Here is a 14388-nt window from a genome sequence, read left to right as displayed (position 1 = left end):
TATGGAAAATGATAGTTTCCAAATCAAATATTAATTGCTTTCACGTGTGTGTATAGAGGTTAGGAACGATTGTGAGAATTTGCTATTATTTCAGGTTTATTACTCTTGAACCATGACAGTCAATGATTTTCTCAGAGAAGCAATTAACTGATTTTATTTTTAATGCACTATATTTCATCATAGCCTAATTATAATAAATTACATCTCCCTGGAATGATAGAACATAGAGATATAAACTTGAAAACAAGTAGACACTACAAATACATTTCTTTTCTACCTGTTAGTATGAGAATTTTCAACACATTTTTAACTTTTGCTTCACACAATTCCTACTTTATATTTAGTACTACTAAATAGTCTTTTAAAGATAACCCTCTGGCTTAAACTTCCCAAATTTCTAGCCCAGGATTTTATACTTGGTCGAATATGCTCATTATCTTGTAGGAAGATTGTGATCTGATTGCTTATGTTTTAGCCAAAACTGTACAAAATCTATCAACCATGTCAGTTATGTATTAACATTAATTCCTTTTTCTATTTGGCCATAGAAGTTGAAATATGAAATAAACAAGGTTTAATGATTTGGGACTTTCTGCTGACTTTTAAGAAAAATTAAAATCCTAATGAATTTTATTTGAAATCTGTTTCTTTTCAAATTGTAGCCAGTCGGATGATGATTCTGGGTCAGCTTCAGGCTCTGGATCTGGTTCAAGTTCTGGAAGCAGTAGTGATGGAAGTAGTAGCCAGTCAGGTAGCAGTGACTCTGACTCTGGATCTGAATCGGGCAGTCAGTCAGAGTCTGAGTCAGACACTTCTCGAGAGAACAAAGTTCAAGCAAAACCACCGAAAGTTGATGGAGCTGAGGTAATAAATAACGTATCCAATGAAAGGTAGAATTCTTGTTTACTTTGGGAAAATTTGTAACATTAATTTATAGTAGTCTTAATATAGTTTTTAGAAAACGTTAATTTTAAATATTAAAATTTACTATTGATTCTCAAAGTTGTGGTTAAATATCTGGAATAAGTGGCTTGGAAGAGAAGCAGTCTGTAACTATGAAACAGCAAGTACAAAATACACACAGAGAAATAAAACCTTTTCTTCCACTTTCTGAGGCAGAAATTATGTTTCATAAATATTCAGTGTTTCATGGATAAAAATTAAAGTCTTTGTTAATCTTACAGTGTCTGATCGCTACTTTCAAGATCTTCAAATGAGATACTTTATTGCTAACAGCAGAAGAACTCTCTTGAAGTTGGTAGAATAGGCTAAGGGATATTCTGTTTCAAAAAAGCTACTACAAAATTTACTAAAACTTGTCTACACCTCATAGTAGTATACAGTAATGTTACTTAGAGTACCAGTCATAATAAGGTGCTTGGGCCAGAATATAAATCAACACATAGCTTCGTTCATGGAGAAAATATTGTTACCAAAAAAAGGAAAAGGTCAGCTGAACTAAAATCGTGCTCTGTGACATACGAGTACAAAGTGTGATTGAAAAATATAGCGAATGATTAAATTAAAAAATTGATTACAGTAAAAGACACATGGCCATTAATCCCCCTCAAAATACTCTCCCTCGCTTCAAAGACACTTAATGCCATCATTCTTGCCACTTTTCTGAGGCAGTTCTGGAAGTCCTTTTGTGAGTGTCTTCATCATCCATTGTGACAATGCTCCGTGTCACGCATTGCTTGTGGTACGGTAATTTCTGTCAAATAAAAACATTACTACAGTGTGTCCTCATCCACCTTATTCACCGGAAATGGCACCTTGTGACTTCTGGCTCTTCCCCAAAGTCAAAATGACCATGAAAGGTAAACATTTTGAATCAATTCAGGACATCGAGGCAGCCACGATAGTGAAACTAAAGACACACATGAAAGAGGACTTCCAGAACTGCTTCAGAAAATGGAAAGAACGATGGGATAAGTGTGTTCGAAGTGAGGGGAAGTATTTTGAGGGGGATTAATTGCAATGTCTTTTACTGTAATAAAATTTTTTAAATGGAAACGTTCACTGTATTTTCTGTTACACCTCATAGTTGATTTGCATTCTGACTCAAACTCTTCGTCTTCGTCTCACACCGATTTAAAAAAATGGATAGCCATACTTTGAGTAACACTGGTGTATCATGTTACTACTTTGTTTTTAGAAATAATACTTGTAACACCAAAGAACATGTTGTTTAATATTGTCTGTCTATGATGCTTTTATATACAACCAAAGCTTAACATTTTATCTTAATTATATTGCACTAATATTGTATTGTATATAATGTAAGTAAAGAAGATAGTCTTAATTTATTACTTGCAGGCAGTAAAAATGTTGATACTTCTTTTTAATAAATTAGTCTTCAATTTTTTTCCAAAACTTCATCTTTCACTGGTTCATGTTTCTATTATAGTTTTGGAAATCTAGCCCTAGTATTTTGGCTGTGCAGAGATCTGCAATGCTCAAGAAGCAGCAGCAGCAGCAGCAGCAGCAGCAGCAACAACATCAAGCTTCATCTAATAGTGGATCAGAAGAGGTGAGTTTTTATTATGAAAGCTATTATTTTAAAAGTAAACATGATACCCAATCATTTAAGTAGGTAGGTACTTAAATTATTACAAACAATGTTTTTTAAAGAATAGATAGGAAATAACTACATTTAAATGTGTATATCAAGAGTCTTGAAATATAAACATACTTTATCCAATAATTCCACTTTATGAATTAATCCACAGCAAGGGATGATAATTTGTGCATTTGCTCATTAAAGCAAAACTAGAAATAAACTAAATTTGAATACTAGGAAAATATACACAAACCCATATGTATGCACACACACATATGAATTAAGAAATATTGTACTATTTTTACAGAATATTCACAGAAGTCTCAACATATTTTTAAAAGAATAGCCTGCAGCTGTAAACAGTGTAATTCCTGTGTGTGCATGTGAGCATATATGCATCTGTTTCCAGAAAAATGTTCAAGAAGAACTGTATCAAAACCGGTCTAATGGGGAAGAAAAATATTAAAATTTGACATACCAACAATTAGGGTTTCTTTTTGAGGCCATATTAGGCAACAATAATGGTCTCCAAAGATGATAGTTGTGTTTTGTTTGTTTGTTTTTCAATTACAGTTGATATTCAATGTTATGTTAGTTTCAGGTATATAGCATAGTGGTTTGATATTTACATAACTTATGAAATGATCCCCCTGATAAGTCTAGTATCCATCTGTCACCATACATAGTCATTACAATGTTATTGACAATATTCCCTATGCGGTACTTTACATCCCCACGACTATTTTGTAACTGCCAGTTGTACTTCTTAATTCCTTCGTCTTTTTCACCCAGCCTCCTAACCCCCCTCCCATCTGGCAGCCCTCAAAATGTTCTCTGTATCTATGATGTTTCTGTTTTGATTATTAGTTTATTTTTTTAGATTCCACATATAAGTGAAATCATGTGTTTGACTTTCTGTGTCTAACTTACTTCACTTAGCATAATACCCTCTAGAAGGGTATTGTTGCAAATGTTAAGATTTCGTTTATTTTTATGGCTGAGCAATATTCCATTGTATATATTGTAAAATACCTTCTTTATCGAATTGTCTATTGATGGACACTGGGTTGCTTCTATATCTTGGCTATTGTATCTGAAATGTTCTTTGTCTTTTGTTATAGGCTTTAAGTTCTATTTTGTCTGATTATAAGTATTGCTACCCCAGCATTTTTGGTTTCCATTTTCTTGAAATAATCTTTTTCAATCTCTTCACTTTCAGTCGGTGTGTGTCTTTCGATATGTAGGTAACATATGTATGCATCTTGTTTTCTTCTCCATTCAGCCACACTATGTCTTTTGATTTGAACATTTAGTCTACACATTTACATTGAAAGTAATTGTTGATAGATAGTAGTTGTTGCCATTTTATTATTCATATCAGTTTTTCTTCTTTCTGAAGAAGTCCCTTTAACATTTCTTGTAATACTGGTTTGGTGGTGATGAACTCCTTTAGCTTTTTCTTGTATGGGAAGCTCTTTATCTGTCCTTCAATTATAAATGTAGCTTTGTTGGATAGAGTAATCTTGGTTGTAGGTCCTTGCTTTTCATCACTTTGAATATTTCACGCCATCCCTCCTGGCCTGCAAAGTTTCTCTTGAGAAATCAGCTGACAATATTATGGGAGTTCCCTTATACGTAACAGAGAGATGATAGATTTTAAAGTTTTGTACAAAAAGCTGACATTGTGATATTTACCTAATTTCACTGGCTGTGTTATAAATTTGCAGTAAAATTATTAATTATGTGCTAAATAATGATATAAATATAACAATAACATGGAAAAAAAGAGGTTTTATAGTTAGTGTTATTAGCAAAGTGAATGTTAAATAGTGTGGCGAGAAATACTTGATATCATGGTTAAATTGTAATTATTGATAACAACTTTTTTCCTTCCCAGGATTCCTCTAGCAGTGAAGATTCTGATGACTCATCGAGTGAGGTCAAAAGGAAAAAGCATAAAGAGTATGTCATTTTGTTCAACTGATTACTTACTTTCATAACAGGGAAATCTTAATGATTTTGTATTTCTTCCTTTATGAGAAGTTGTTGTCAAATGTGGACTTTTGTAAATTCTTGGTTCATGGCATTTTATTAGGTTAATTTAAACCATTAATTCTTAACATTTATCTTTCTGTGATGACCTGAGGTTTTTGTGCTACTCGTTTATCTCCTATATCCCTCTCCCCTATATATTTTTATGTATTTTATATATGTAAAATCTATATACATAGATTTTTAAAATCTGCCTACTCATAATGTCAGAAAATCTTAACTTTGGAAACCTGTATAGGTGTGTAAGGGACCAGCTGATGATGGATTTTAGGTGATTCTGTTAATTTATGTTAATAGTTACAGTTTTCATCTGCATATGAAATTTACTTCCTCTGTAGAATTTATTTAAGAACTCACTGTAATTTCATAAATATCTTGACCCAGAAAGCGTTGAGTACTTCAGACTCTCAATTCAGATACCTAGATGGTTTGAGTTTATTTTTTTTCTGATTTTTTAAAAAATAATGTTCTTTCTGTGTCTTATTTTTCAGTTTTCTTTGATATTTTGCACTTTCACTTTGGTGTGTCTAGCTTTGAATTTGTTGTCTATTCCACTTTATGCCCTAAATTTTATGCATCTTTAATGTGAAGACTTCTATCTCTTACTGGTTTATCTGTTGGATCCTCCACCCTATCCTCCATGAATCTTACAGTGTCATGTTTTTTATCCCTTTATTGCTCTGCCACAAACTGGCTGTTCTTCAGATGGGTCTTCTAGTTTACTAAGCGCATTTCCAACTGCTGTGTCTTATAAGCTATTTAACTCTTCCACCAAGTTAATAATTTCTAAACTCAGCATGGGTGCAGGCAAAGAATATTTTTAAAAATTAGTAATTTAGGATGATGGGTAGACTTGCTTGGATATAAAAATAATTATGATTTATATTATAAAAAATATAAAACGGAGACTTTTTCATACATCCTGCCAATTATTACCTATAATGTGTAACCTCTGAAAAACTCAAGATACAGAAGAATTTGTTTCTCTATTATGTTTTTTATCATAATCTAGATTTTTATGATATGTACTTGATTTTATAACCAATAACATAGTCATTGATGCAAGACATACACATAGCAATGGAGTAGAAGCAGTGGCTATGAGACAGGATATAAGTACATATATAAGAACTTAATGTGTATCTTTCATTTGAAGTTTATATTATAGCAGAATATTAACATGTGCATCCAGTATTTTTTCTGTATATGTTGATTGGAATTAAATAGACTAAATAGATTAAAAATAGTAATAAAGGTAATCATGAATATTAAGGTGGCCTGATTTTTTAAAAAGACTTTTCTATACTGTATCTTAAGTTTCTTAGTGAATGTGTACTAATTTTTAAAGTCAGTTCTGAAGGATATAATTTTTTAAAAGCACAATCTCTAGAAAATTAAAATGACAGGGATTTGAATCTTTTTGAGAGGACAAGTATAATAGTTCTATAAGATTTTCAAAATTAAACCCTGTGATTCTTTAAATTAACATACTATGTTTTCATCCATTGTGATAATCAACAGAACATTTACTCATTTGCCATTCTTTGAAGTATAAACTAAATGATTAAGAAAACGAGTTATGAGAGAAATCTGTGAAGAATATTTTCCAGCATTTCCTTTTCTACAGACATTTAGATATTTTTAGTATGGATGAAAACAACATTTTTAATGTTATTAACTAGAATGTAATTTGATTAGTTTTGTATTTTATCAGAGACAGTTTGCTATACGATGTTAAGTGTAAACAAACATATTTTATATATTTTATATACAGTGAAGACTGGCAGATGTCTGGGTCTGGATCTCCATCTCAGTCTGGTTCAGATTCAGAATCTGAAGAAGAAAGAGATAAAAGCAGTTGTGATGAAACAGAATCTGATTATGAGCCAAAAAACAAAGTTAAAAGCAGAAAACCTCAAAATAGGTAAGTATAGTTCTCAGTTTGATGCTGAAAATTGTTTGTTATAAGAAGGTATTCATTCTTTTTGTATGTAGTTTCTAAAATATGGTTTTATGCCATTGTTTCTGTAAAACACCTCTCTCCTTCTGGTGTTCCCTAGATCTAAGTCAAAAAATGGAAAGAAGATTCTTGGACAAAAAAAGAGACAGATTGATTCATCTGAGGAAGAGGATGATGATGAAGAAGATTATGATACTGACAAAAGAAGTTCTCGACGCCAAGCAACTGTCAATGTTAGCTATAAAGAAGACGAAGAAATGAAAACAGATTCTGATGACCTATTGGAAGTTTGTGGAGAGGATGTTCCTCAGCCTGAGGAAGAGGAATTTGAAACTATAGAACGGTTTATGGATTGTCGGACTGGGAGAAAAGGAGGTATTTTTTTTTTTTTTTTTTTTTGTTTGCTGGTTTCAATAATATTTAGTAAAGTGCTTCTTGAAGATATTTCAATTTTGAAAGCAAAGGGGGTGGATTTTCTTCTGTTTTTCATATTTGCTGTGAATATACTTTGCTCTTAGCTTGAATATTTTCTTCCCAGAAAATAATCCATTTGACCTCAATTCATAATTGCAGATAATTAGAAAAATTTTGACCTGTGTATTTGAGTTTTTCTATCACCATCCATAAAAGTTATTTAGGTACTTTGAATTTCACAGACAGTTTGGTTTTTTAAAATGTTTTTTAATCTAATCTCAAATATGTATGTTATTTTTAGTTATTTTACATGCATTTCCCTCTTTGTTTTGTTGAGATGTAATTGACATATAGCGTTGTATAAGTTTAAGGTGGACAACATAATGACTTACATGTATTGTGAAATGATTACTACAATAAATTTAGGTAACATACATCATCTCACATAGATAAAATAAAAAAAAGAGAAATTCTTCTCTTGTGATGAGAACTTTTAGAATCCACTCTCTTAGTAACTTTCAAATGTATCATACAGCATTGTTACCTGTAGCCATGTTGTACATTACCTCCCCAGTACTTATTTATCTTAAAACTAGAATTTTGAACCTTTTAACAATTTTTACCATATACCTCTTGCCTCTGGTTACTATAAACCTAATCTCTTTCTGAGTTTTTTATATGAGATTATACAGCATTTGTCTTTTTTTGTCTGACCTATTTCACATAATGCCCTCAAAGTCCATCCATGTTGTTACAAATGGCAGAATTTCCTTCTTTTTTTATGGCTGAATATAATTCCATTGTATGTATATACACCACAACTTCTTTATTCATTCTTCTGTTGATGGACACTTAGTTTGTTTCCATGTCTTTGCTTTTGTAAATAATGCTGCAGTGAACATGAGGGTGCAGATACTTCTTTGACAGTGATTTCAGACATGCAGTTTTTTAAGATGATTTTTTAAATTATTTTAGTTTCTAATTATCAGTCTCCCAATCATCAGTTATTATAAGTTGCTGTATGATCTTAGCTGTGCCACTGTCTTTTTTTTTTTTTTTAACTTATTTATTTTAAGTGTTTTTCCAGGACCCATCAGCTCCAAGTCAAGTAATTGTTTCAGCCTAGTTGTGCAGGGCGCAGCTCACAATGGTGGCCCATGTGGGGATCGAACCAGCAACCTTGTTGTTAAGAGCACCGTGCTATAACCAACTAAGCTAACCGGACACTCCTGCCACTATCTTTTGACCTTGTTTTTTCTAATTTTAAAATGGAGGGGATTAAATTAGATAACCTTTCTGTTCTAAAATTCTGAATTTCTGTTATGTATGTGCAATATAACTTCATATAAATTCTTGTTCTGATACTTTAAGAGAGCATATATTTTTCTATTCATATTCTTGAATTTTTGAATTCAAAGAAGTACTCCTGTAACAGAATTAAAGGGAATGTATTGTGCTTTCTTTTTCAGCTACTGGTGCTACTACAACCATCTACGCAGTTGAAGCAGATGGTGACCCAAATGCAGGATTTGAAAAAAGCAAGGAGCCAGGAGAAATCCAGTATTTAATTAAATGGAAAGGATGGTCCCATATTCACAATACTTGGGAGACAGAAGAAACCCTTAAGCAGCAGAATGTTAGAGGAATGAAAAAATTGGATAATTATAAGAAAAAAGATCAAGAAACAAAAAGATGGTAAATACTTTATATTATACTTAATTGTTTATAGATCAAAGACAATTACTAAACTTTTTTATTAATAAGGAATACCTTGTCAAGAATCAAATAATAATCTAAAATAACTATTTGTATATTTATTTGTATTTCATCTCAAGGTAAAATTTCTTAGGAATAAGCATAACTAACACTCTCCTTGATAACAGTCACACAGAAGGTGTCTCATATATTTAATTTTTAAAGTTAAAAAAATTAGTGATGCTTTACTTTATTTCTGTTTCAATTTCTTTATTCTTTAAACTGGCTCACATGATAGAAGTAAAAATGGGAGATTTTGTGCTATTAATAATATTTGGGGGATGGGTTATTTAGAGGAGATTCTGAAGTCTCTCCCTGGATTTAATAATCTTTCAGGTTGAAAAATGCTTCTCCAGAAGATGTGGAATATTATAATTGCCAGCAAGAACTTACAGATGATCTGCATAAACAGTATCAAATAGTGGAGCGAATAATTGGTTAGTAATAAATAATTCTAATTGAATTTTTATCGTTCCATGCTTGAAATGATCTGAAAAAAAATTTAAAATTTGTCACATACACATCAAATTGCAGTAGCTTGCTTTAACTGTAATAGAGTATTGTAAACCAGATGACTAATTTTTGCTTGTGTAGTTTTTACCAAGAATTATTCCTTGGATAAGATTTGATGTAAAAAAAGATTAAATAAACGTCTGATTTATCTCACAGCTCATTCCAATCAAAAATCAGCAGCTGGTTATCCTGATTATTATTGCAAATGGCAGGGCCTTCCATACTCAGAATGCAGCTGGGAGGATGGCGCTCTTATTTCCAAAAAGTTTCAAGCATACATAGATGAGTATTTTAGCAGGAATCAATCAAAAACTACTCCTTTCAAAGATTGCAAGGTGAGTATTTTACATTTTTAATTACTGAAAATGTATTTATGCATCATAAATATGACAAGCCCAGATAGAGAGTTAGATTCTGATTTGAGGTAGGCTAAGGAAGAGAACTGCTTGAATGGTAGGTCTTACAGGAAATGATGTTCCTGTAATTGTTATGTGATCTTAGATGTGGCACTGTCTTTTAGCCTTGGTGAGCAAAACTTTGTCAGAAAAATGGTGGTGGTAGTTGTGGTAAGTAAGTTAGGGATACCAAATAGGGAAAATTCCTTCCTAAACCAGATGTATATGATTGATTTAAAAGGTAGTGAATATTGTCTTTCAAGGTAGGAAACAAAAAGAGAAATGTGCCCATAAAAAGGTATTCAGAACTACCTTGCCTAATCCCGCTTTTCCCCGAAAATAAGACCTAACCGGAAAATAAGCCCTAGTATGATTTTTCAGGATGACATCCCCTGAACATAAGCCCTAATGCATCTTTTGAAAAAAAAATTAATATAAGACCCAGTCTTATTTTGGGGAAAACACTGCATAAGATCTTTATAATTTATTATTAGTGATAGTTTTGGGATCTAAGTACCACTAAAATTTATTTTCTTATTACAAGATTGAACTATAGTCATAATGGTAATTTAGAAATCAGAAATTAAGTGGGAAGTTAAGCCATTTTTATGGTTTATTTCTAGGTCAGAGTTGAGCATTGGTTAAAAATGAATGAATTTAACATAGCTTTCCTTTGTGAAATACACAAAGCCCAAATATTACAGCAGGAACGTAACTCTTTAATTTTTTATTCAAGAAAACGGCAAAATACTTCACTGTACATTCTTGTCATAGTAATAGAAAACAGTCTTCTTTGAATGCTCAGATATATTTTGAGTCATGGAATTTCTGAATTTGATGATTTGAGATGAAATTTCAAAATTTATGGTAAAAGTTGAGATTTTCATCTTTTAATATAATTTGTTACATTTAATAATTTTTCGTATTAACATTTATTTCTGTTGAAGGTATTGAAGCAAAGGCCAAGATTTGTAGCACTAAAGAAGCAGCCAGCCTATATTGGAGGACATGAGGGTTTAGAATTAAGAGATTATCAACTGAATGGTTTAAATTGGCTTGCTCACTCTTGGTGCAAGTAAGTATATTAGAATCATCTGTTTAATTTGAGAGGATGATAATTTTACAAATACAGAATTTGGAAAAGATTTCTACCAACATAAAGATAAATACCCTTTGGTATTTTTATGCAGGTCTTTGGATTTCCTTATATATAAACAGTACTTAATACATACTAAGCAGAAAATCCAGTGGAGTTTTGAGTTTAACCTGTTTGTCACTGTACTTAAAGTTTTTATTGAACTTAAAGTCAGAATATATATAGTATATTCCTGTCCCACACTAGTCCTGAACTGTTTCTCTTTCTTACAGGTGTTTCGAATACCCATTTAGCCCTCCATTTTTTCCCCTCTCCTATGTACCCTGCTCCATTACTGGCAATATAAGATGACTCTAGGGTGCAAATTTTATTTATTTTTTTAACTTAACCATAGCTATAGTTTTTCCTGCTATATGTTGTTCCTGTTTACTTTTTACTTAATACCGGGGGTGCCAAAAAAATGTATGCAAGTGGACACTTCAGTCAACATTGCTCAAACAGTAGTTCGCCATAATCAGAAGTGTCTGGAGGCTGATAGTAACCACTTTGAGCAACTCTTGTAATTGCAGATGTCAAACGTGATTTGTATTCATCTTTTGTTATTGGTATATATATATATATATATATATATTGAGTATTACAATTTTAATAGTTTTCCTTTCTTAAAATGTGTGTACATTTTCTTGGCACCCTCTGTATATCTGGACTCTCAGTTGTAGGTGGATTGAGTTTTTGGCTACATAATTAATTCAAGATGATACTGTCAATCTTTAAGCTTCTGGCCTAAAATGGTAAATTCTCTCCACTTCTGTTACACTATTACAAAGACCTTTACATTTATTATTTATAGCTAATAAAAGTGGTATATTGTATATAATACCTATCAGATTAATTTTATTTAACTTTTCATATAAACTTGTACATGGGTTATGTAAAAAGGTTTCTTTGTAAATTTGAATCTTTATTTCATACATAATTTTTGTTTTTAACTTTGTAGAGGAAATAGTTGCATACTTGCTGATGAAATGGGCCTTGGAAAAACAATACAGACGATCTCATTTCTGAACTATTTGTTTCATGAACATCAATTATACGGACCTTTTCTATTAGTAGTACCACTCTCCACTCTCACTTCCTGGCAAAGGGAAATTCAGACATGGGCTTCTCAAATGAATGCCGTGGTTTATTTAGGTGACATTAACAGCAGAAACATGGTAAGTTGTTTCTCCACAAATTTAGAAATCTAGGCATACTTGTCTTTGAGGACAAGTATTTTATTTGTCTTTTATAGTCTTAGTTTCTAGCATAGAACTTGGCCATAAAGTAAGTGTTTGATACATGTTTAATTGACTATGATAAAAGTCAGTTTTTGGTTTAGTGTTACTTTATACCGTGTTTCCCCGAAAATAAGACCTAACTGGAAAATAAGCCCTAGCATGATTTTTCAGGATAACATCCCCTGAACATAAACCCTAATGCGTCTTTTGGAACAAAACTTAATATAAGACCCGGTCTTATTTTCGGGGAAACATGGTGGATATATTTTTTTCTTTCTTATGGAAAGTTTCAAATATACTTGAAAGCAAACATGAGAGTACAATAAACCTCCATGTGCCTATCTCCAACTTCACAATTTTAGCTCATTGCCAGTTTTGCTTCACCTGTACCTCTACATGGTACTTTACTCCCAATTACTGTGAAGCAAACTTGAGATATCATATTTTATTCATAAATGTTATTAAATGAGTTAGTCCACTAGTGTTTTGTTAACATCCCTCAGTGAAAATTGTGTAGTGTTAAAAACATGTCTGCTTTATTTTTTATAGACGATTTCGACAGGGTGTGGTATTTAATTTTACTTACTATATGGTCAGTGTAACTTGTTGGACTGTATCAAGAATAATTTAAACTATTTTATTACATAATAGTTTTTTGTGTGTTTTAGATATTCAGGTAAAAGTATGGTTTTCTTAATGTGTTTCTTAAAATTATCTTTAAAATTTCTTGATAGATAAGAACTCATGAATGGATGCATCCCCAGACCAAACGGTTAAAATTTAATATACTGTTAACAACTTATGAAATTTTATTGAAGGATAAGGTGTGTATTGTTATGTTTTTCTGTTTGATGGATATCGGTTTTTCCTTTACAATGTGTTATGGATAGGATGAGAAGATAATTTAAATCAGGGGTCAGCAAACTACAATCTATGGGTCAAATCTGCTTATTTTTTTATGACCCTTGAACTAAGAATGATATTTACATTTTTAGAAGGTTATAAAAACAAACCAATGAATATATGACAGAGACCACCACACATTTGTCTGCAAAGCCTACAATATTCACCATCTGGCTCTTTACATAAAACTTTGCCAACTCCTGACTTATATGAAACTAGTTTGATGTACTATCTGTTGATTTATAAGAGGAGGAAGATAGATAGCTAACAGGATTAAACTACCACTAGGTAAAGCACTATGCTAAATGTGTTATAGCTATTGCCCTACTTAATTCTTTATAGTTAATATCTCAAGTAATTCCCATCTACTTTATAAGATATTGCTACCCCTACTTTACTGAAAAGAAACACCAAGTCTGAAAGAAGTTAATGAACTTGCCTAATGTCATACAACTATTAAGTAGCAGAATCAGACCTGTCTCTGTTTTAAGAGACCCATGTTTATATGTGAGAAGTCTATAGTTCATAGAAATTATACAGTGAATTATATCTATACTTGAATTAAGACACTGTTCCAAATTTATATCATATTCTCTACAAATTGACATTCATAGAGGCTTCTACTGAACTTAGGCTAAAAATGTTTTGTAAAATTTTTAGATGATAATCATTTTTTTCTTCCTTTATTTGAATATGTAAGCTAGTAAAAGCTTTCACTTGATGTTATGCTTTGTTTTATAATGGCTAAATTAGTCATGGAAAGAACTTTATTTTGCATGTTGAATTACTTGATTTGAGTATTCAAATAAATCTTGAAATAATACAATTTTTATTTGAAAATTAGACAAAAGCTTGTATTTAATTTTAATTCGCCTCATTTTAATAATTTGAATTTAGGTCAAATGGGAAGGCTAAGTTTGAATTTAGTTTTTCTCTCAAAACATTCACTATGTTCTTTTTCACTTTAAGGCATTCCTTGGCGGTCTAAATTGGGCATTTATAGGTGTAGATGAAGCACATCGATTAAAGAATGATGACTCTCTTCTGTATAAAACTTTAATAGACTTTAAGTCCAATCACCGTCTCCTTATCACTGGAACTCCTCTACAAAACTCCCTCAAAGAGCTCTGGTCTTTGCTTCATTTCATTATGCCAGAAAAGTAAGATAAATCGGGATGTACAATTTCATGTTTTGTATGCTAAGTTTAGGACAATAATTAGTGTAGCTAATAAAGTCAGCAAGAGGTTTTATTGCCCTAAAACATTAAACCACAGTTTATTAAGAAGGAGAAAAAATGAAATGGGATGAAATGTTTCATACTTGTAGTAGTATTTTCATTTTTTAGTTTGTAAATAAATAAGCTTGAACTCATATAAATTAAAACAGTTGATTTTGCCCATGTTCAAAATATATCTTGCTTAAAAAACAAAACAGTATCATTCTCAGTATTTAACAGTAG

The 14388-nt window shown here is 31.5% G+C and overlaps 1 protein-coding gene across 1 annotated transcript in view; it reads left to right on the top strand.

The window, feature by feature from the left end:
- CHD1 (chromodomain helicase DNA binding protein 1) overlaps positions 1 to 14388 on the top strand; it is a 78155-nt gene that overhangs the window by 27154 nt on the left and 36613 nt on the right. Inside the window, exons 3-14 of the mRNA XM_033110329.1 lie at positions 663 to 864; positions 2411 to 2533; positions 4461 to 4525; positions 6390 to 6539; positions 6676 to 6950; positions 8459 to 8684; positions 9081 to 9181; positions 9414 to 9592; positions 10600 to 10727; positions 11746 to 11962; positions 12760 to 12849; positions 13898 to 14088. Of these exons, the coding sequence (XP_032966220.1) occupies positions 663 to 864; positions 2411 to 2533; positions 4461 to 4525; positions 6390 to 6539; positions 6676 to 6950; positions 8459 to 8684; positions 9081 to 9181; positions 9414 to 9592; positions 10600 to 10727; positions 11746 to 11962; positions 12760 to 12849; positions 13898 to 14088 (1947 nt within the window). The remainder of the gene's footprint in view (positions 1 to 662; positions 865 to 2410; positions 2534 to 4460; positions 4526 to 6389; positions 6540 to 6675; positions 6951 to 8458; positions 8685 to 9080; positions 9182 to 9413; positions 9593 to 10599; positions 10728 to 11745; positions 11963 to 12759; positions 12850 to 13897; positions 14089 to 14388) is intronic.

The sequence above is a fragment of the Rhinolophus ferrumequinum genome, chromosome 7, assembly GCF_004115265.2.
Source record: "Rhinolophus ferrumequinum isolate MPI-CBG mRhiFer1 chromosome 7, mRhiFer1_v1.p, whole genome shotgun sequence".
NCBI classification, from domain to species: domain Eukaryota; kingdom Metazoa; phylum Chordata; class Mammalia; order Chiroptera; family Rhinolophidae; genus Rhinolophus; species Rhinolophus ferrumequinum.
Note: the sequence above shows the minus strand (reverse complement) of the source record. Positions and strands in the feature narration are given on the sequence as shown.